General features: G+C 46.3%; 2 protein-coding genes and 1 long non-coding RNA gene across 5 annotated transcripts; 1 reads left to right on the top strand and 2 right to left on the bottom strand.

Annotated features, from left to right (window-relative positions):
- The first annotated feature begins 888 nt into the window (after positions 1–888).
- On the top strand, positions 889–11,490 carry NDUFC2 (NADH:ubiquinone oxidoreductase subunit C2). Of its 3 annotated transcripts, none has more exons than XM_077960291.1 (3): positions 889–1,188; positions 7,920–7,994; positions 10,944–11,126. In XM_077960291.1, the coding sequence occupies exons 1-3, from the start codon at positions 1,023–1,025 to the stop codon at positions 10,991–10,993; spliced, it is 291 nt and encodes a 96-aa protein (XP_077816417.1). In that variant the 5' UTR covers positions 889–1,022; the 3' UTR covers positions 10,994–11,126.
- Positions 11,491–12,916: 1,426 nt separating this feature from the next.
- THRSP (thyroid hormone responsive) lies at positions 12,917–17,678 on the bottom strand. The gene is made up of 2 exons (XM_015115275.3): positions 17,071–17,678; positions 12,917–13,603 (listed from the first exon to the last, which is right to left on the bottom strand). Exon 1 carries the CDS (start codon positions 17,642–17,644, stop codon positions 17,090–17,092), a length of 555 nt encoding a protein of 184 aa, XP_014970761.3. The 5' UTR covers positions 17,645–17,678; the 3' UTR covers positions 12,917–13,603; positions 17,071–17,089.
- LOC144334417 (uncharacterized) lies at positions 15,113–19,669 on the bottom strand. Its single transcript, XR_013404217.1, has 2 exons — positions 19,339–19,669; positions 15,113–16,511 (listed from the first exon to the last, which is right to left on the bottom strand). It is a non-coding gene; the product is annotated as an uncharacterized LOC144334417 (long non-coding RNA).
- Between the last annotated feature and the right edge of the window lie 691 nt (positions 19,670–20,360).

The following is a 20,360-nucleotide window of genomic DNA, read 5'->3' as shown; positions in this document are numbered from 1 at the left end:
TTCTCAAACCTCTTTTTTTTTTTTTTTTTTTTGAGATGGAGTATTGCTCTGTTGCCCAGGCTGGAGTGCAGTGGCTGATCTCGGCTCACTGCAAGCTCCGCCTCCCGGGTTCACACCATTCTCCTGCCTCAGCCTCCCGAGTAGCTGGGACTACAGGCATCTGCCACCACGCCCAGCTAATTTTTTGTATTTTTCATAAAGATGGGGTTTCACCATGTTGGCCAAGCTGGTCTTGAACTCCTGACCTTCAGGTGATCCACCAGCCTCCACCTTCCAAAGTGATGGGATTACAGGCCTGAGTGACGGCACCTGGCCTCATTACTCAAACCTTTAGGGAACACCTCCTCACTCAGCCATGTGCAAGGACGTGAAGACCCAGAGGTGAAACATTTTAGGGTGCTGCCTCCAAATCTGAATTTCAAGAAAAGACTACAACGATCCAGTCCTGGGCTTCTCTAAATTCTTTTGTTGCTGACCAGACCTTAATTTTAGCCTCTGGAGGATGTGTCTATGCGAATGAACGCCTGAAAACTCAGAAAACGAAAACTAGCTTTTATGGAATTTCAAGTAATTACGTTGTTCAAAACTATGCATCATGCTCATTTGTGGGCATTGGATGAAAAGATAAATCTTTCCAGAAAGGGCAGGGGAGGGAGAGGCAATTCTGGGTGCGGAAGTTGGCAGAAAAGAAAATCAGTGTCTCCTAGACTTTGCCCAGTTTGGCTCGTTTGGGGTACTCCTCCACCAAGCGTTACCAGGCCCGTGAAACCCACTCCCACCAGAGAATTAGCGCGGGCGGACGAGCGAATTGACACCTAGCAGTCCGGAACTTTGCGTGCGGGGTTCCGGCAGCAGCACGCAACGGGAAGCTTTTGGGCGCTGCACCGCACTGCGCCGTGGCCTTGAGTCCGGCGCGCAGAGGAGGAGGAGAAAGCTGACTCCTTAGTCCCGGGTAGTGGTCGTGGTGGTTTTCTTTGTAGTTCGTGGTCTGAGACCAGGCCTCGAGTGGGAACGGCGTCACCATGGTCCCACGGCGGAACCCAGAGCCCTTACGGTTTCTGCCGGATGAGTCCCGGAGCCTGCCCCCGCCCAAGCTGACCGACCCGCGGCTTCTCTACGTCGGCTTCTTGGGATACTGCGCTGGCCTGGTTGATAACTTCATCCACCGGAGGCCGATCCGGTCGGCTGGTGAGTGCTGCGCGGTCGGGATCGGCTGGGAGGAGAGGGGGTCGCAGGGCTGCAGACCTGCCCCGCCGTAGGCCCTCCTGAGGTGCTCTGTTTTTCCGTGCCTTGTTGCCTAGCTGACCCCAGCTCGCCTTCCCGGGCAGTCCGCGCCCCGTTAGCTCTTTAGAATCGAGCAGAGCCAGTGTGTCATTTGGCACTTGAAGAAATTGAGGTGCAGTGAAGCCCGAACTGAGTCTGTGAAGGACCCGGGACTACTCTTCTCAGTTCGTGTTGTACTGTGTGCACAAATGAGCCGTGACTCCATGCCACGCGCTACTCACACTATGGGCATTATTGATAGCATGTAGGCCTTAAAACACTTTATTAGGGATGTATTATTCACAACGAGGAAACCGAGCCTAACAGGTTAACAGCAGCTTGCCCAAGGTCATATGGCTATTACGTAGCAGAGCTTTTTTTTTTTTTTTTTTTGACCTCTGAATGGATATGGGACACCGGTGCTTCTCAAACTTAATGTGCATACGAATAGCATAGGTGTCTTGTTAAAATCGGATTCTAGACTGGGCGCGGTGGCTCACACCTGTAATCCCAGCGCCTTGGGAGGCCGTGGCGGGCGGATCGCTTGAGCTCAGGAACTGTATACCAGTCTTGGCAACAGGGCGAAAGCCGGTCTCTACAAAAAACTAAAAAAGTTAGCCGGGCGTGGTGGTGCACGCCTGTGGTCCCAGGCTGAGGGAGGCTGAGGCAGGAGGGTCGTTTGAGCCTGGAAGGCAGAGGTTGCAGTAACCCGAGATTGCTCCATTGCACCCCAGCCTGGGCAACAAAGTGAGACCCTGTCTCAAAAAAAAAAAAATTGCGGATTCTGATTCATGAGGTCTGGGGAGGAACTTGATGTTACCAACAAGTGCTCAAATACTGCTGCTGCTGGTCTGAGGACCACAGTTTGAATAGGAGGCTTTGAACCAGTGTGCTGTAATCCCATCAGAGACACTGACTATTCTGATAATAACCACCACAGTAGCTTTGCTAAGCTCTATGGATTTCCAGAGGGAAAAGAGGAGAGGAACTTTGGAAGAGGGGCCTTTGAAGTTAACTTTGATTATCGGGCAGGACTGAGAGACAGACAGCTTTCTAGGCCCATGGGGCTAGTGGGAGCCAATGAGGGCAAGGACCTCTGAATGGAAGGTGTTTAATGATTGAGTGAGTGTTCAGGTTTAGGGTGATAAAACTACAAGGGAGATTTTAGCAGAGCTTGGCAATTTATTTTCTAGCCAACCAGGAACTTTGTAAGCTTTTGAGAGCTGCAGGGGTGCAGTGATGAGCTCTGTATTTTAAAAAGTCATCTTTGTCAGCAATGTGAGGCGTTGATTGGAACCAAGAAGCACAATCAGGAAAAAAGCTCAGGCAATGGTTCAGGCAATTAGGAGTCACCACACTTGTACATCTTTTGCCTTCTTACAGCCGTATGTCATGCCTGAAGGTCAGCTCCCAGCCATCAAATCCCAGCATTTCCAGTGCTCAAACAGTATTGAAATCCTATCTCCCTTGGACATGACTCCTCACTTCAGAAAGGAGTGATCTTTGTCCATTTATGCCTCTGAGGACTCGAGGCTTTCCCTTTTCATCACCACTTCACACTTGCCCAAGACTGTCACTTGGTGTAATGAAAAGAGCTCCACTTTGGAACTAAACAGACTTGCTCACCAGGCACAGGCACAGTGGTTCACACCTGTAATCTCAGCACTTTGGGAGACCAAGGCAGGAAGATCTCTTGAGGCCAGGAGTTCAAGACCAGCCTGGGCAACATAGTGAGACCCTGTCTCTACAAAAAATATAAGAAATTAGCTAGGCATGGTGATGTGCACTTGTAGTCCCAGATACTCAGGAAGCTAAGGGAGGAGAATCACTTGAGCCCAGGAAGTTGAGGCTGCAGCAAGCCGTGATTGCACCACTGCACTACAGTCTGGGCAACAAAGTTGAGACCTTGTCTCCAATAAATAAATAAATAAACAGACTTGCTCTACTGCTTTCCAGCTGTGTCAGTTTGGGCAAGTTACATGGTCAGGTCGATCAGAGCCAAAGTTTCCTCATCTATAAAATAAGAATAATTAATTTTTGCATATTTGTTGTGAGAATTGAGTGAGATTCTATAGGTAAAATGTCTGACATGTAAAAGGTGCTGGACAGAGTTCCCTTCCTTAGCTCTTGTTATGCAAACAGTTTACCATACATTTGTAATTTGTTCATTTACTGAACCCCCCCTTTTTTTTTTGAGACAGGATCTCACTTGTCACCCAGGGTAGAGGGCAGTGGTGCAATCATGGGTCACTGCAGCCTCGACCTCTGGGCTCAGGCGATCCTCCTATCTTAGCCTTCTGAGTAGCTGGGACTACAGGTGCATACCACCAGGCCTGGCCAATTTTTAAATTTTTTGTAGAGATGGGGTCTTGACATCTTGGCCAGTCTGGTCTCGAACTTCTGGCCTCAAGTGATCCTGCCACCTCGGCCTCCCAGAGTGCTGGGGTTATAGGTGTGAGCTACTGTGCCTGGCCTTACTGAACTGTTTCTCTGTTATGTGCCCTATGGAGCTCCTAGTGAAATCAGGGAGACAAACAAACAGTCTGTTGCTGATCTTGGTATGATAGATACATGTTTTGATAGAGGTGGGTGAGCAGAAAGCACTTTAGGAGCACAAAGGAGATACAGATGGGAGGGAGAATGCTGTAGAGGAAGTAAAGGTTGACTGAAATGTGACATATGCACCACTTAATCTCATTGTTGTTAGTTTAGCAGTTTGTGCCTTTCTGGGAGACAGAAGAGTACAGCAGTTAAGAGCATATGCTTTGGGGTTTGACACCACCTCCACCCCACTAGTCATTTGATTCTGGGGAAGTTCCCTATCTCAGGACTACATGAGATAATGAATATAAACTGTGTAGCCCAGGAGTAGGGATCAGACTTCCTGAGCTCCCAGAGCTTCCCTAAATTGCTTTGGAAGATTTAGATCCTAGGACTTTATTGAAATGGTTGTCCTCAGCAGCATTTACTGAATGCATATTGTGTTTATCTAGGTCAGTGTCTGATATCTATAGTAGGTGTTCAATAAGTATTGAGTGAGGCCAGGTGTTGTGGCTCATGCCTGTAATCCCAGTACTTCGGGAGGCTGAGGCAGGTGGATCACCTGAGGTCAAGAGTTCAAGACCAGCCTGACCAATATGGTGAAACCCCAAAGTTAGCCAGGCGTGTTGGCACATGCCAGTGATCCCAGCTACTCGGGAGGCTGAGGCTGGAGAATTGCTTGAACCTGGGAGGCGGAGATTGCAGTGAGCCGAGATTGCGCCATTGCACTCCAGCCTGGGCGACAGACTGAGACTCTGTCTTTAAAAAAAAAAAAAAAAGGTAGTATTGAGTGAATAACTATATAACTATATGTAGATTACAAGGAATATAAAACATGGTCCCAATCCTCCAAAGGTTTACAGACCAGATGGCCATATCCATTCAAAAGACAAATTGTGGTACAAGTTTGTGCATATAGGGTGAAGGTGTGTATCACATAAATGTTGTTTCTAAGAGAGTTGGAGGTGTAGTGAAAGAGATATGGTAGATTTTCAAAGCCCTGGAGAGTACCTGGCATTCTGTGAGTAATGGGATATTCTGGCTGGACACTGTGGCTCACACCTGTAATCCCAACACTTTGGAAGGCTGAGATGGGAGGATTGCTTGGTTTCAAGACCAGCCTGGGCAACATAGGAAAACTTTGTCTCTACAAAAGAAATTTTTTTAAGCTATCTGGACATGGTGGCATGCACCTGTGATCCCAGCTACTTGGGAGGCTGAAGTAAGAGGATCACTGGAGCCTGGGAGGTTGAGGCTGCAGTGAGTGTGATCATGCCTCTGTATTCCAGCCTAAGTGACAGAGCAAGATTCTGTCTCATAATAATGAATATGTCTCATAATAATGAATTTCTATCAATGAAATAAAATTGTGTAGCTCTTTTTCAAATTAGCAGGAAATGTTAAGAAGAATTTTTTAAGAATAAGACTTTAAAAATAAGTTGTACATATTTTGGGGGTACCTGTGATATTTTGATACATGCATACAATGTGTAATGTTGAAACTGGGGCAAACGGGCCATCCATCACCCCAAACATTCACCCCTTCTTTATGTTGGGAACATTCAAATTCCTCTCCTCCAGCAATTTCGAACTATACTACAAATTATTGTTAACTGTAGTCACCCTACTGTACTATCAATAAATAGAATTTTTTTATAAGTTTTTCTCATCATCTGTTTTTTTAAACTTAACCTTCTTGCTGGTTACCACTTAATGTGCCCTAAATTTAGAGGTAGTTGGTATTCTAAGTATAGCCCACAGAATTAAATATTTATTGATCTCTAGTTTAATATATCAGTAATTTATGATGTTCTGCAAAGAGCACAATAGCTGCTGGGGTTAGACTCACCGAGTAAAGAATGGGAAGATGATTGTAGACGGGGTGTGCAGGTAGTGAGAGGTAGACCACTCAGAGAGAATGAGGAGAGAGGTTAGGAAAACGGGGCCTTGGGAAGAGGCCAGGCCATGCCTTTAGGGCTGGGGTGCTGACATCATCATCTCAAACACTTATGGAGTTTTTCTGTGAGGAACATGGGTCAGCGTAGAGAGAGTCTGGTTCTGTGTGTCTCTGCAGTCCAGTGGCACATGGGAGAACATGCACTCTTTGGTTTGCTATATGGCGGGTAGCCCATTAGGGAAAGCAGTGGCTGTTTGGGGTAAGAGAGAGTGTTCTGCCCAGTTCTAGAACATAGGAATATTTTTCATTTTTATTGTTTTATACATTTTCCAAAATACTTTTACATGCATATGTCTTGTTTTATATGCTGCTACTATGAGAAAGATAGGATAGGCCTTTTTTTTTTTTTTTTTTTTTTTTTTTGAGACAGTCTCATTCTGTCGCCCAGGCCAGAGTTCAGTGGTGCCATCTTGGCTCACTGCATTCTGCACCTCCCAGGTTCAAGCGATTCTCCAGCCTCAGCCTCCTGAGTAGCTGGTACTACAGGTGTGCGCTACCACGCCCGGCTAATTTTTGTATTTTTTTTTGTTTTTTTTTTTTTTTTTGAGACGGAGTCTTGCTCTGTCACCCAGGCTGGAGTGCAGTGGCCGGATCTCAGCTCACTGCAAGCTCCTCCTCCCGGGTTCACGCCATTCTCCTGCCTCAGCCTCCCGAGTAGCTGGGACTACAGGCACCCGCCACTTCGCCCGGCTAGTTTTTTGTATTTTTAGTAGAGACGGGGTTTCACCTATGTTAACCAGGATGGTCTCGATCTCCTGACCTCGTGATCCGCCCGTCTCGGCCTCCCAAAGTGCTGGGATTACAGGCTTGAGCCACCGCGCCTGGCCTAATTTTTGTATTTTTAGTAGAGATGGGGTTTCACTGTGTTGGCCAGTCTGGTCTTGAACTCCTGACCTCAGGTGATCCACCCACCTCGGCCTCCCAAAGTGCTGGGATTACAGGTGTGAGCCACCACGCCCAGCCAGGGTAGGTCTTGTCTGTGTTTTAGAGGTAGTAAATTGAATTACCCAAGGCTGTTCATTCATTTATTAAATAAATATTAAGTGCTATATGCTAAAATATACATTACATGTAATATTTTAGATTCGCTAACCTTTAAAGAAGTGATAATGTGGGCTGAGTGGGGTGGCTCATTCCTGTAATCCCAACAGTTTGGGAGGCTGAGGCAGGGGGATCGCTTGAGCCCAGGAGTTCAAGACCAGTCTGGGAAACATAGCAAGACCCCTTTTAAAAAAAATGGGCATGGTGGTTCACGCTTTTGGTCCCAGCTACTTGGGAAGCTGAGGTGAGAGGATTGCTTGAGCCTAGGAGGTTGAGGCTGCAGTAAGGTGTGACTGTGCCACTGCACTCCAGCCTGGGCAACAGAGCTAGACCTTGTCAAGGATCAAGGCTGTTTGTTCAGAGTACCTTTTTTTGTTTTTTGTTTTTTGAGACAGAGCCTCACTCTGTCCCCCAGGCTGGAGTGCAGTGGTGCGATCTCGGCTCACTGCAACCTCTGCCTCCCGGGTTCTAACGATTCTCCTGCCTCAGCCACCTGAGTAGTTGGGATTACAGGCGCCTACCACCCCGTCTGGCTGATTTTTGTATTTTTAGTAGAGACAGGGTTTCACCATGTGAACTGGTCTTGAACTCCTGACCTCAGGCGATCCACCTGCCTCAGCCTCCCAAAGTGTTGGGATTACAGGCATGAGCCACTGAGCCCAGCGCTTTTTTTATTTTTATTTTTTAAATAAATGCCATAACAGGCTGGGCACTTTGTCGACCAGGCTGGAGTGCGGTGGCGCAATCTCAGCTCACTGCAACCTCTGCCTCCCAGGTTCCAATGATTCTCCTGCCTCAGCCTCCCAAGTAGCTGGGACTACAGGCACCCACCACCACCCCTAGCCAAATTTTGTATTTTTAATAGAGACAGGGTTTCACCATGTTGGCCAGGCTGGTCTCGAACTCCTGACCTCAGGTGATCCACCCGTCTCGGCCTCCCAAAGTGCTGGGATTACAGGTGTGAGCCACTGCGTCCAGCCAAAAATGTAACTTTTAATACATATTGACTAATTTTTGCTTTCTTTGGGATTTGTCATTTGAATTTCAGGTTTGCATCGCCACCTTCTATATATTACGGCCTTTTATTTTGTTGGATATTATCTTGTAAAACGTGAAGACTACACGTATGCTGTGAGGGACCGTGAAATGTTTGGATATATGAAATTACATCCAGAGGATTTTCCTGAAAAAGGTATTTCAAGTTAATTTTAGAGAATCTGTGTTTACTGTATTATTATTTTCCCTGGTTAATCTTATCCATGTCTATGGCTTTAGGTACCTTCTAAATTCTGTTGACTCCCACATCTTAGTCTATAGACCAAAATTCTCTTGAATTAATATATCCAGTTTTTGCCTGACTACCTCTGTCTCCTTTGGACAGCAAACAAAACTCATGTCCCCTCTGCCTTCCCAAACCACCTGCTCCTCTGTGTCCTGCTTCAGGGAATGGCACTAGTGTCCACCTGGACACTCAAGCCAGAAGCCTGAGAATTATCAAGTCTTTCTCTTTCACTTCCCATTAATCATCAAGTCTTATCAGTTCTACTTCCTAAATATTTCTCAACTTTGAACTCTCCTCTCCCTGCTTCAGGCCTTGATAATCTCTTGCTCGGACTGTTGCACTTGCCTGTTAACTCACCACTTGCTTTGGTCTTATTTCCAGTGACAGCAAATCTGATCACATCTGTTTAAAATAGTTTTCCGGCTGGGCGCAGTGGCTCACGCCTGTAATCCTAGCACTTTGGGAGGCCGAGGGGGGTGGATCACCTGCGGTCAGGAACTTGAGACCAGCCTGGCCAACATGGCGAAACCCCGTCTCTACTAGAAATACAAAAAGTAGCCGGCCATGATGGCGCGTGCCTGTAATCTCAGCTACTTGGGAAGCTGAGGCAGGAGAATTGCTTGAACCCAGGAGGCGGAGGTTTCAGTGAGCCAAGATCGCTCCATTGCACTCCAGCCTGGGCGTCACAGCGAGACTCTGTCTCAAAAAATAAAATAAAATAAAAATAAAATAAGTCATCCATTGCCCAGTGGATAAAATCCAGACTCCTTAGGATGGCTCATTTCCTCCAGCTTAGCTAATTGCGTGTCCTCTGGTAGAAACACTTTACCCACATTCTTATCTACCGTATGATATACACGTCTGTGTTCTTCATGGATTGTAGCTTTGTCTTTGTTTCCCAGCGTCTCGCATAGAGCCTACACATAGCAGGCACTAATGCATAATAGTGGATATGAATCATATGGAACACTTCCTCATTCCTCATCACTCATCATTTGCCTGGTGAAATGCTTTGTCCTGAGCCTGCCCTATATTGCTTTATACATGTTGTACCTTCTTCCTGCTATGTTATTCTTCCTCTTGCCCCTGTTTCCACCCCATCCACCTAGCAAATTTCTGCTTTCATTATCTCAGTGAAGCTTTCACCGAGCTGCAGTCAGGCGTTCCCTCAGTGTGCTCTATATCTATTCTGCTATGAATCTATTAATAGTTGTAATATAACTTTTCTCACCTGTGTTTTACACACATACACACAACACATGTGCACATATATGAGTCTCTGTAGGCTGGGAGTTTAACTTACTAGGACAGTTTTTTTTTTTTTTTTTTTTGTCTCCCCAGGGGTTTGGCACACATGACCTTATTAAATGTGTAAATGAATGAGTATAGAAAAAATTTGAACTTGTAAACATATAAATAGATTTTCCCCAGTCTCAGCAACATAGTGAGACCTCATCTCCACAGAAAATTTAAAAATTAGCTGGGTGTGGCGGCACATGCGTATAGTCCCAGCTACTTGGGAGGCTGAGGCAGGAGGATTACTTGAGCCTGGGAGGTCAAGGTGCTGTGAGCTGTGATCACACCACTGCATTCCAGCCTAGGTGACAGAGTGAGATCCTGTCTCAAAAAAAAAAAAAAAAAAGATTTTCCTGTTAATGTAAATGTGTGATATAAAACATTTAAATTTCATTAGACTGATCTCTAAGATCTTATTTAGCTCTAAAATTTTATTACTCTTTAATTTTCCCACAGCCTTCAGTCACATATATATTTATGGTGGATCAGAAAGATACAGCTTCTTTTTTTGCCAAAGAAGAGCTTAAAGACTAGCACAAAGCATGAATAGTGGATGTATCAGGAATGCATAATACTCAGAACCATTAAATGTTAGAGCTGGAAGTCATCTTGGCTATATTGATTACTAGGAGTGACGCCCAGTGACTGAGCAGTCTTCAGTCCCAGACCTCTGGCTCTTTGCTTAGACATAGTTCCATGAGTTCACTGTGTCTGCAGGAGTGTGTATAGCTGCAGGGCTCATTCTGTTTCTGAGCTGCAGATTACTGGCAGTTGTGCCAAGAGCCTCATGCACGGACAGTGGGAGCCCGGAGAGCTTGACCACATTGGCTGCTGGCCTCTCCTGGCTGACCTGTGCCCTTCTGTGTTTATTTCTTCCTTCACCTCTTCAGTCAGGTTATTCCTGGCAGCACCTTGTCCCTCTTGGCAGCCATTTGGTTGTCATCACAGATTCCTCCAAAATTATTCTTCATTCAATGAAAGAAAATCCTTCAGTGATTACCAAGCCATAGTCGTGGACAAGAAAATAGGGAAATTCTTAGGGGTTTGTCTTAGTCCATTTGGCCTACTATAACAAAATGCCTTAAACTGGGTAATTAAAAAAATTTTTTTTTAACTTGGTTTTTCTTACCACCTGTATAATTGCAGAATAGACTGGGTAATATATAAATAACAGAAATTTATTGCTTGCAGTTCTGGAGGCTGGGAAGTCCAAGATCAGGGTACCAGCACAGTTGGTGTCTGCTAAGGGCCCACTCTGTGCTTCATAGATGATGCCATCTTGCTGTGTCCTCACATGGTAGAAGAGGCAAACAAGGTCCCCTAAGCCGATCCCACTCATGAGGACAGAGCCTTTGTGACCTAATCACCTCCCAAAGTCCTAACCTCGTAATATCATCATCTTGGGGGTTACATTTCAACTTACGAACTTCGGGGGGGGCATGAACATTCAGACCACATCAGGATTTCAATCAGTAAGATTACTGAGTGTTAATTTTCCTTTAGGAAATACAATTTTTAAAACATATTTTTAAAATAAATCTTTTATGATCTTTCCTTTTATAGAGAAGAAAACATATGCTGAAATTTTTGAAAAATTCCATCCAATACGTTAAAGTCTTCAAAATACATGCTCCAGTTTCACTGATACCTGCTGTTTCTGAATTTGATGGAACATGTTTCTAATGACAGTTGAAGCTTATGCTTATCTGTGTGTTGACACCTTGTAATTAAAATAGTTACCATGAATATTCTGACTCTTTTTATTGTTGTAAGAAAAATAATTCATCAGAGAATGGTCAGTTTCCATTCACTCATCTGAAAGATTTTAAAATGAGGTTCAATTCTAGTTTAGAGTTAGCAGACTACAGCCTATGGGCCAAATCTGGCCCACTGCCAATAAAGTCTTATTGGAACACAGCCATGTTCATTTGTTTACATGTTGTTTGTGGTGACTGCCATGCTACAAGAGCAGAATTGAGTAGTTGCGATAGAGACCTATGGCCTGCAAAGCCTAATTAATATGTGGCCCTTTCAGAAAAGGTTTGCCTGTCCCATCCTAGTGCAAAGTGAATTTAGAGTGAGCCAGATTATGGAGGATTCTGTGACTCTTGCCAAATAGTTTTGACTTCATCCTGTAGGTATTTAAATTATACAGTCAGGTTTGTATTTCTGAGCTCTGTCTATAATGATATAGAAGGTGGTTTAGAAGGAGGAGACTCCAGACAAGGAAAACAGAAGTCTTACGCTGCAAAGGTGTCTTTGCTCTTCGGTGGATTATCCTGGAGAAAGTGGACTCAGGAGCTAATACTGTCTACAGTGGAGCTTGGTGCAGTTAGAAGCAAAAGACTGTACCTAACTGGAATGAGGTTACTTTTTATGGCTTATCAAATGCTTGTCCTGGCCTGATGCTGTGGCTCGTGGCTAGAATCCGAGCACTTTGAGAGGCTGAGGCAGGGTAGATTGCTTGAGCCCAGGAGTTTGAGACCAACCTGGGCAACATGGCAAAACACTGTCTCTACATAAAATACAAAAATTAGCCGGGCATGGTGGCACGTGCCTGTAGTCTCCGCTACTCATGAGGCTGAAATGGGAGGATCTTTTGAGCCCTGGAGTTCGAGGATGCAGTTAACTGTGATTGTGTCACAGTTAACTGCAGCCTGGGTGACAAAGGAGACCCTGTCAAAAAAAAAAAAAAGTTGGCCGGGCGCGGTGGCTCACGCCTGTAATCCCAGCACTTTGGGAGGCCGAGACGGGCGGATCACGAGGTCAGGAGATCGAGACCATCCTGGCTAACACAGTGAAACCCCGTCTCTACTAAAAAACAAAAAACTAGCCGGGCGAGGTGGCGGGCGCCTGTAGTCCCAGCTACTCGGGAGGCTGAGGCAGGAGAATGGCGTAAACCCGGGAGGCGGAGCTTGCAGTGAGCTGAGATCTGGCCACTGCACTCCAGCCTGGGCGACAGAGCGAGACTCCGTCTCAAAAAAAAAAAAAAAAAAAGGTACTTGTCTCAAAAGTTTTTGTTTCCTAGCTTAGAATTTATAATCAGATTAGGTTTGGGAGATAAAGTATATGTGATTTTTTTTTTTTTTTTTTTTTTTTTTTTTGAGACAGTCTTGCTCTGTCATCAGGCTGGAGTGCAGTGGTGCGATCTCAGCTCACTGCAACCTCCACCTCCTGGGTTCAAGCAATTCTCCTGCCTTAGCCTCCTGAGTAGCTGGGACTACAGGTGCATGCCACCATGCCCAGTTGATTTTTGTATTTTCAGTAGAGACAGGATTTCACCATGTTGACCAGGATGGTCTCGATCTCTTGACCTTGTGATCCACCTGCCTCGGCCTCCCAAAGTGCTGGGATTACAGGCGTGAGCCACCACGCCTGGCCTATATGTGATTTCAAATTAGGTAGCCTTATAAATATAAGCAGATGGTTTCTGGGCAAAATCAAATGAATTCCGTCTTTATTTTCTTGAGTACCACTTGTAAAAACTGAAATTAGGTTGGAGAAAGTGCTTTAGAAATAATAAAGATGTACAAATACAAGGTTTTGGTTTTTTTAATTACTTCTGCAATAAATACGTTTATAGTTCACTTGTTGTTGGCCTCATCAGTGGTCGCCAAGTGAAAGAGGGTGAACCACTCATCCCAAGAGACTCTGTCTGCTACCTCTTAGCTCTGGAGGGTAAAAAGCAAGGACCAGAGCAAATACATAGGAGAGAGAGGGAGAAAAAAATATCAGGCTATTTTAATAGCCCTCACATGCCAAGTGCTTTTGATTCATCGTGTTTAGTTTTCAACAGCTTGTGAGGTACATAATATTATCCCCATTTTATAGATGAGGGAATTTAGGCTCCAATGGGTTAAATAACTTGCATAAATACACACACTGAATGACTGCCATGAGGAGGGATGTGAATTTTGGTCACATGCCAACACCTACGCTCTTCCCACCATACCACACAGGACAAGTAACTGTCTAGTCCCTCCTGGTCACCTCCCCAAGCTGGTAAGAGGAGCGAGGGGAGCAGTAAACAATAGCAACAGACATTCTAAAGGTGAGCCAGTGACTGGAATCCAGGAATTGGTGCTCAGGAGTTAGAGAAGCATCCGGGAGAAGTGAGCCGCCTTCACTTCTGGCTGCAGGTCTAGGCCTTTCTGCTCTCATCATTGGCTGGTGAACTGCTCCGCCTGCCTCATCAGAGTCTGCCTTTTATCATGTGAAGGGACCTGTGGAGTGAAGAAGTTTTTAAAAGGCCAAGTGAGTATCAATTTAAACAACTAAAATACTGTCACATGCCCATTGAAGCAGGAATTAAAATGAAAAAACTCAATGCTGATGTTGCTGATGGAAAACTGGCAGTGCCTCAGCATTGTAAGGAGAATCCTAGGTTGTCAGAGCAGGAATAACTCATTTGATTTCTCTGCTATATTTTACTAACAGGGAAACTAAGATGCAGAAAGGTAAGATAAGTTGTCTAGGGCCAGGCTTGGTGACTCACGCCTGTAATCCCAGCACTTTGGGAGGCCAAGGTGGGTGGATCACTTGAGGTCACGAATTCGAGACCAGTCTGGCCAACATGGTGAAACCTCATCTCTACTAAAAGTACAAAAATTAGCCGGGCGTGGTGGCGTGAGCCTGTAATCCCAGTTCCTCGGGAGGTTGAGGCAGGAGACTTGCTTGAATCTGGGAGGCAGAGGTTGTAGTGAGCCAAGATCGCACCACCGCACTCCAGCCTGGACAACAAGAGCAAGACTCCATCTCAAAAAAAAAAAAAAAAAAAAAAAAAAAAAAAAAAAAAAAAAGGGAGGTTGGGCACGGTGGCTCACGCCTGTAATCCCAGCATTTTGGGAAGCCGAGTGGGGAGGATCACAAGGTCAGGAGATTGAGACCATCTTGGCCAACATGATGAAACCCCATCTCTACTAAAAATACAAAAAATTAGCTGGGCATGGTGGCACGTGCCTATAGTCCCAACTACTTGAGAGATTGAGGCAGGAGAATTGCTTGAACCCGGGAGGTGGAGGTTCCAGTGAGCCGAGATCGCGCCACTGCACTCCAGCCTGGCGATGGAGTGAGACTCCATCTCAAAAATAAAAGTTGTCTAGGATAATACAGAAGTCAATGGAAGAGCCAGAACAAGAGCCCAGATTTTTAACTGTTGCTATACCATATTGCCTCTGAATGAAAATCAGGTTAGGGTGTGTTGAAATGTTATGGTGTAGAGTTGCTGCTCTGGCCTTTGAAGCTATTTGGTGAGTCAGAGTGTGGTTTCTACCCATTCTGCCATGCCCAGTTCCCACTTTGAGCCCACTCTGCAAAAGTCTAAGGCTCTAAGGAACACCACTGTAGAGGAAAATAATTAGACTAATTAGGCCAGGGTTCATATCTTGGCTCTGTCATTTACTGAGTAATGTTGGACTCATTTTACTTCTCAGGCCTCTGGTTTTTTCATCTGCAAAAGGGAATGATAGGCTGGGCGCGGTGGCTCATGCCTGCAATCCCAGCACTTTGGGAGGCCGAGGCAGGTGGATCACAAGGCCAGGAGTTCGAGACCAGCCTGGCCAACATGGTGAAACCCTGTCTCTACTAAAGATAAAAAAAAAATTAGCCGGGTGTGGTGGCACACGCCTGTAATCCCAGCTACTTGGGAGGCTGAGGAAAATCTCTTGAACCTGGGAGGCAGAGGTGGCAGTGAGCTAGGATGGCACCATTACACTCCAACCTGGATGACGGGGTGAGACTCCATCTCAAAAAAAAAAAAAAGGGAATGATAATTCCATTAGATAATGGATATGCAAAGTGATCTTAAAATTATTCAAATGCCAGTCATTAGTTTTACTACCACTGTTACTGTTCAGTGAAGAAGCTGAAACCCAGAGAAATGAAGTAGCTTGCCCAAGGCCCCACAGCTCATTAGTGATAGAATCAGAATGTGAACCCAGAGCTGTTGACACAGCCCAGTCTAATTCAAGAACCTCTGTGAGGCAACTCGGGGAGCCTCCAGGGGAGAGGGAAGAAGGGCTGAGGTTGACAGTTTGGGTTTGAAATGGGAGAAGGAAAAATGGCTGAGAAAATGCCTGGAGCAGAGATCTCCATAGGCTCTGTGTTTGGGGGTCTGCATTTATTCCCCATAATTACAGAGCAGCCTTCACACAGATTATGAAGATAACACAATATGGCAGACAGTGGGTATGAGGAAAGAACACTCAGCTCAAAGTTGAGGCCGGTCTTACTTTTGTCTCTTTACTGTGTGACTTTGGTGAGTCACTTCACCTCTCTGACTTCAATTCCCTTACTAGTAAAGTGGGGATGAGAATCTTTTCCTGCATAGCTGCATCAGATGGTTTTGAGATTGCAATGGACACGGATGTTGTTTACAACTAATGAGACCAGTTGGTGGGAGCAGGGCTGGCAGGTGGCACAGAATCAAAACTGGCAGCTACTGTGGTCCAATTTCTATTAATACTAGTCTTGATCCATGAGTGAACTAGTGATGACCACGCTAGGGACCCTTCCCACCTCCTACCCTCTGCCACCACCTGCTTGTCTAGCTTGCTGCTCATCCACACTCACCACCCCAGCCCCTCTGCATAGACATGTAGGCTCAGACTGGAACACATAATCACATGTACATACAACAGGGCTTCCCAACAGGCATGTCTGTACACTCCGGTTTGCCTGGAATGGATTAGAGTGCCATGACAGTGGTCCCTCAGCTTCCCGTTTGGTGGGTTCCAACCTGGGATGGTCAGAGTACCCCCAGCCTGTTGTAGGAGTACTGCAAGCAGACTCACCTATGTATCCCTGTGTGCCATATAATTTTCCATGTTCTGTGACTTGAAAAAATGTGGGAAACACTGTCACACACACGGAATTCACAATGTTCACTTAAGTCAATATGCATGCCTTAGGTAAGTTTCTTTCTTTCTTTCTTTCTTTTTCTTTTCTTTCTTTCCTTCCTTCTTTCCTTCTTTCTTTCCTTCTTTCTTTCCCTCTCTCTCTCTCTCTCTCTCTCTCTCTTTCTTTCTTTCGTTTTTTGAGACGGAGTCTCCCTCTGTCGCCCAGGCTGGAGTGCAGTGGCACAATCTCGACTGACTGCAAACTCCGCCTCCCGGGTTCACGCCATTCTCCTACCTCAGCCTCCAGAGTAGCTGGGACTACAGGTGCCTGCCACCACGCCCAGTTAATTTTTGTATTTTTAGTAGAGACGGGGTTTCACCACATTGGCCAGGCTGGTCTCGAACTCCTGACCTCAGGCAATCCACCCGCCTTGGCCTCCCAAAGTGCTGGGATTTGGCGTGAGCCACCGCGCCCGGCCCCTCTTTAATCAAATTCTTAACAAAGTCAATGATGAGAACACACTCATTCAATTCACACATTTACAAGTATTCACATACAAAAAAATGCACACGTGCACAAACATATGTATGTGCATATGAGATATGCCCTTACAGGCCACTTTTCCTTCTATTTCCATATCACTTCATTGCAGTTGCCAATTTGAGGTCAGAAGGATAGTAACGCAGGCCTAGTCTTAGGCCCTCCTAGGTTGTGGTCCCAATACCCTGACGCAAGAGTGGCACTGTCTGAGAGCCAGGCTGTTCCTCTCCCACTGGGTTGCACCACTGCCCCCTCTCCTCTCCTGGAATGTCCCTTGGTAGACTCTGACACCCACCAGCATGGCCACCATTACCTTCCCTAGTGTCCAAGGTCTACCAAACTTGTCCCGTCATTTCCTGGTATTTCCTTGTCACCTCTTGGGCTTTCTTGGTGAGGTGTATAAGGATGTGATGGAGGCTGGAGAAGTGCAGGTGGAACTGGGCTTCCAGTTCCAGCTCTTCTGAGGCACTCTCGTCCTCGACTTCCTCTGTCTCTGCGGTTCCATTCTTAGCCTCCTCAGCTTCGCCGCCTGCCACCTTGGCCTGCCACTCCTCCCTCGGCAGCAGCCCATGTTCCACATCCACACAGATGGCCTTGAGCATGGTGAAGTAGGTGTAGAGATCAGGGGCCTCAGCCTGGGCCTGGCCCTCATGCCCACTCAGCTGCACGTCCCGCAGAAGGCTGGGGATCATCACCACCTGCTCCATGTTGTGCACCTCGGCCGAATACTGGTCCATGACGGTCAGCAGGCAGTTCTTGGGGTAACGCTTGGTTAGCACCTGCATGGTTGCTTCCTCTGACACACTGAACCCAGCAGACTGCCCCGCACTATTTCTAGGCTCTCGGCAGATTGACAGGATGCCAATGCTCAGCTGTTGGGTCAACATAGCCCTGTTTTGGGCCAATCCCAGGGCTCAGGCTCCAGCATCTGTATCAGGTGATCCATCTGCCCAGAGACAGGTCTGCCAGCCTTCTGCGTGTCATCCCAGCTCTGCATGACTGCCCCAGCAAGAACCCGACACTTCGTCTGTCAGCTTGCTGAGCCAGTTGGAAGGAAGCTTTTCCCTTTGGCAACTCGTACAGTGGACCTCAGGGCAATAAATAATTCTTTCAGGTCACTGGAGACCAAGCTGTCTCTTTGCTGCTTAGGGCAGCCTTCCAATGCACAGTTCACTCCTTCAGCCCAGCGTGACTGCATTGTGAAATGGAGAGGATTTGAAGTGAAACAGCTTGATGTGGGGCAAGGAATATTGAGGTTGGAGTCAGAAACCCAGTTCTGCAATTTCCTAGCTGAGATTTTTTTGTTTTTTGCTGGCTAATATTTATTGAGCACCTACTGCACATCAGGGTCTGCACTGAGCTTTCTTGTGAGTGATCTCATTTAATCTTCACCACAACCCTCATAAATGTTTTATTTATTTAATTTTTGTAGAGATGGGGTCTTGCTATGTTGCCCAGTCTGGTTTTGAACTCCTGGGATCAAGCAATCCTCCCACCTCAGCCTCCCAAAGTGCTGGAATTGCAGGTATGAACCACCAGTATTCCTGTTTTGCCAATGAGGAAATTTAGGTGAAGACAGCTAAAGTAACTTGCTCAAGGTTCCACTGGGACTGGGATTCCAGCCCAGGACCACCTCTACCCACCTCCAGGCAGTGCTCTGGACTGACATGAGGTTACATAGTCATACAAGTTAACCAGATCCATATCCTCTATAAATTTGAGGTGGTGTTGTGCGAATTGAATAAGACAAACCCATAAAAATGCTTTGTATCAGTCCAGACAAGTGGCTGGGATCAAAAGAGGAAAAAAATGCTTTGTAAACCACAAAGCCCAATCCTCAGATGTATTATCTATGCAGATTCTAGATTATTGCTAAGGCTTCTCCCAAATCTAACCAGTCATTCCACAAGCTACAGTGCTTCCACTTTATTATTGACCTTTCCTTGGACCAGCAGTCTTGGAAGATAATAATCTTCTGCATGGTCATATTGTCATAGTTTACAAACTGCATTTGCTATATATTTTTTTATTAGATATTTAAGAAAATGAAGGCCTGGGGAAAGGCCCAAAACTGCACAACAAGTTAGTGGCAGAGTCAAGTGGAGAATAAGACCTGAGTTCTGGCTCAGGTACCTGCCCCCTCCACTGCCTCCGGTGAAATCTGCTGAATGGTGATACCTCCCACGCCTGCAGAAGAGGAGAGAGGAGGAGGGAGCACAGGAGGGGATGTGGGGCTGAACAGGGCCTCAGTGTTGTCTCGCCTAAGCCACCCTCACCTCCACCCTAGGGCAGGAGCCCTCTCTGCACCCTCCCAACTGACGATCATTCACTCCTCTGCTTCCTCCCACTACAGCCAGAGCTGTGAAGAAGCTTATCTTTAGATTGAACAAAATTCCACCTCCCAGCCCGGCATGGTGGCTCATGCCTGTAATCCCAGTAATTTGGAAGGTTGAGGCAGGAGGATCATTTGAGCCCAGTAGTTTGAGACCAGCGTGAACAACATATGAGACCCTATCTCTACAAAAAATTAATTTAAAAAAATTAGCTGGGTGTGATGGCACATATCTGAGGTCTCAGCTACTCAAGTGGCTGAGGTGGGAGGTGGGAGGATTGCTTGAACCCGGGAGGTTAAGGCTGCAGTGAACTGTGATGGCGCCACTGCACTCTGGCCTGGGTGACAGATCAAGATCCTATCTCAAAAAAAAAAAAAAAAAAGAAAAAGAAAAAATATTCTACTTCCCCATAACCCCTCCGCCTTAAATTGTAATATTTACCCCACCCAGAGTTACTGGCCTTAACTACGCTTATGTTGGCACAGCAGAGTGGTGTGCAAAGTCCCATCCTTTAACTCAGTTCCCACAGGGGCCCTGAGACAGAAAAACATAAGTATCATGAGATAAAACTGAGACAAAACTGAGCCTCAGAAAAGGAGAGATACTTGCCCAAGGTCTCATAGCTCGGACCTGACAGGAATAGGCGTGCCCTAGCTCCGTGAGACCTGAGAGGAAAGCAGTGATCATCCCTCTCGTCAAGTCCCCTTGGCAGGCTGGCTGCGCATAGCCACAGGTGACCTGAAGTCACCCTGTGTTGACAGTTGGCCTTGCTTCTCCAGGGCAGAACAAGCAGCCAAATCCAGGCCTGGGCCTGCTGCAGAGGGCAAAGCTTCCACCTTAATCCTCTGTGTACTGCAAGCGGTGGAGGGAAACAGAGAGCACCAGCCTCCCTGAGCCTCGGCTTCCTCATATGTTGTAATAATGATAAGGTCAAACATTAACTGAGGACATATTATTCTAAGCTAAGTGATATATGCAAAGTTCTTTTTTTTTTTTAACCTCGAGCGTTTTTTTTTTTTTTTTGAGACAGGGTGTTACTCTGTCGCTCAGGCTGGAGTACAGTGGCATGATCTTGGCTCACTGCAACCTCCACCTCCTGGGTTCAAGCGATTCTCCTGCCTCAGCCTCCCAAATAGCTGGGGCTACAGGTGCCCTCTACCATGCCTGGATAATTTTTGTATTTTTAGTGGAGATGGGGTTTCACCATGATGGCCAGTGCTGGGATTACAGGTGCGAGCCACCGCGCCTGGCAATATACAAAGTTCTTAGA

Source organism: Macaca mulatta, chromosome 14 (genome assembly GCF_049350105.2).
Source record: "Macaca mulatta isolate MMU2019108-1 chromosome 14, T2T-MMU8v2.0, whole genome shotgun sequence".
Lineage (NCBI taxonomy): Eukaryota > Metazoa > Chordata > Mammalia > Primates > Cercopithecidae > Macaca > Macaca mulatta.
Note: the sequence above shows the minus strand (reverse complement) of the source record. Positions and strands in the feature narration are given on the sequence as shown.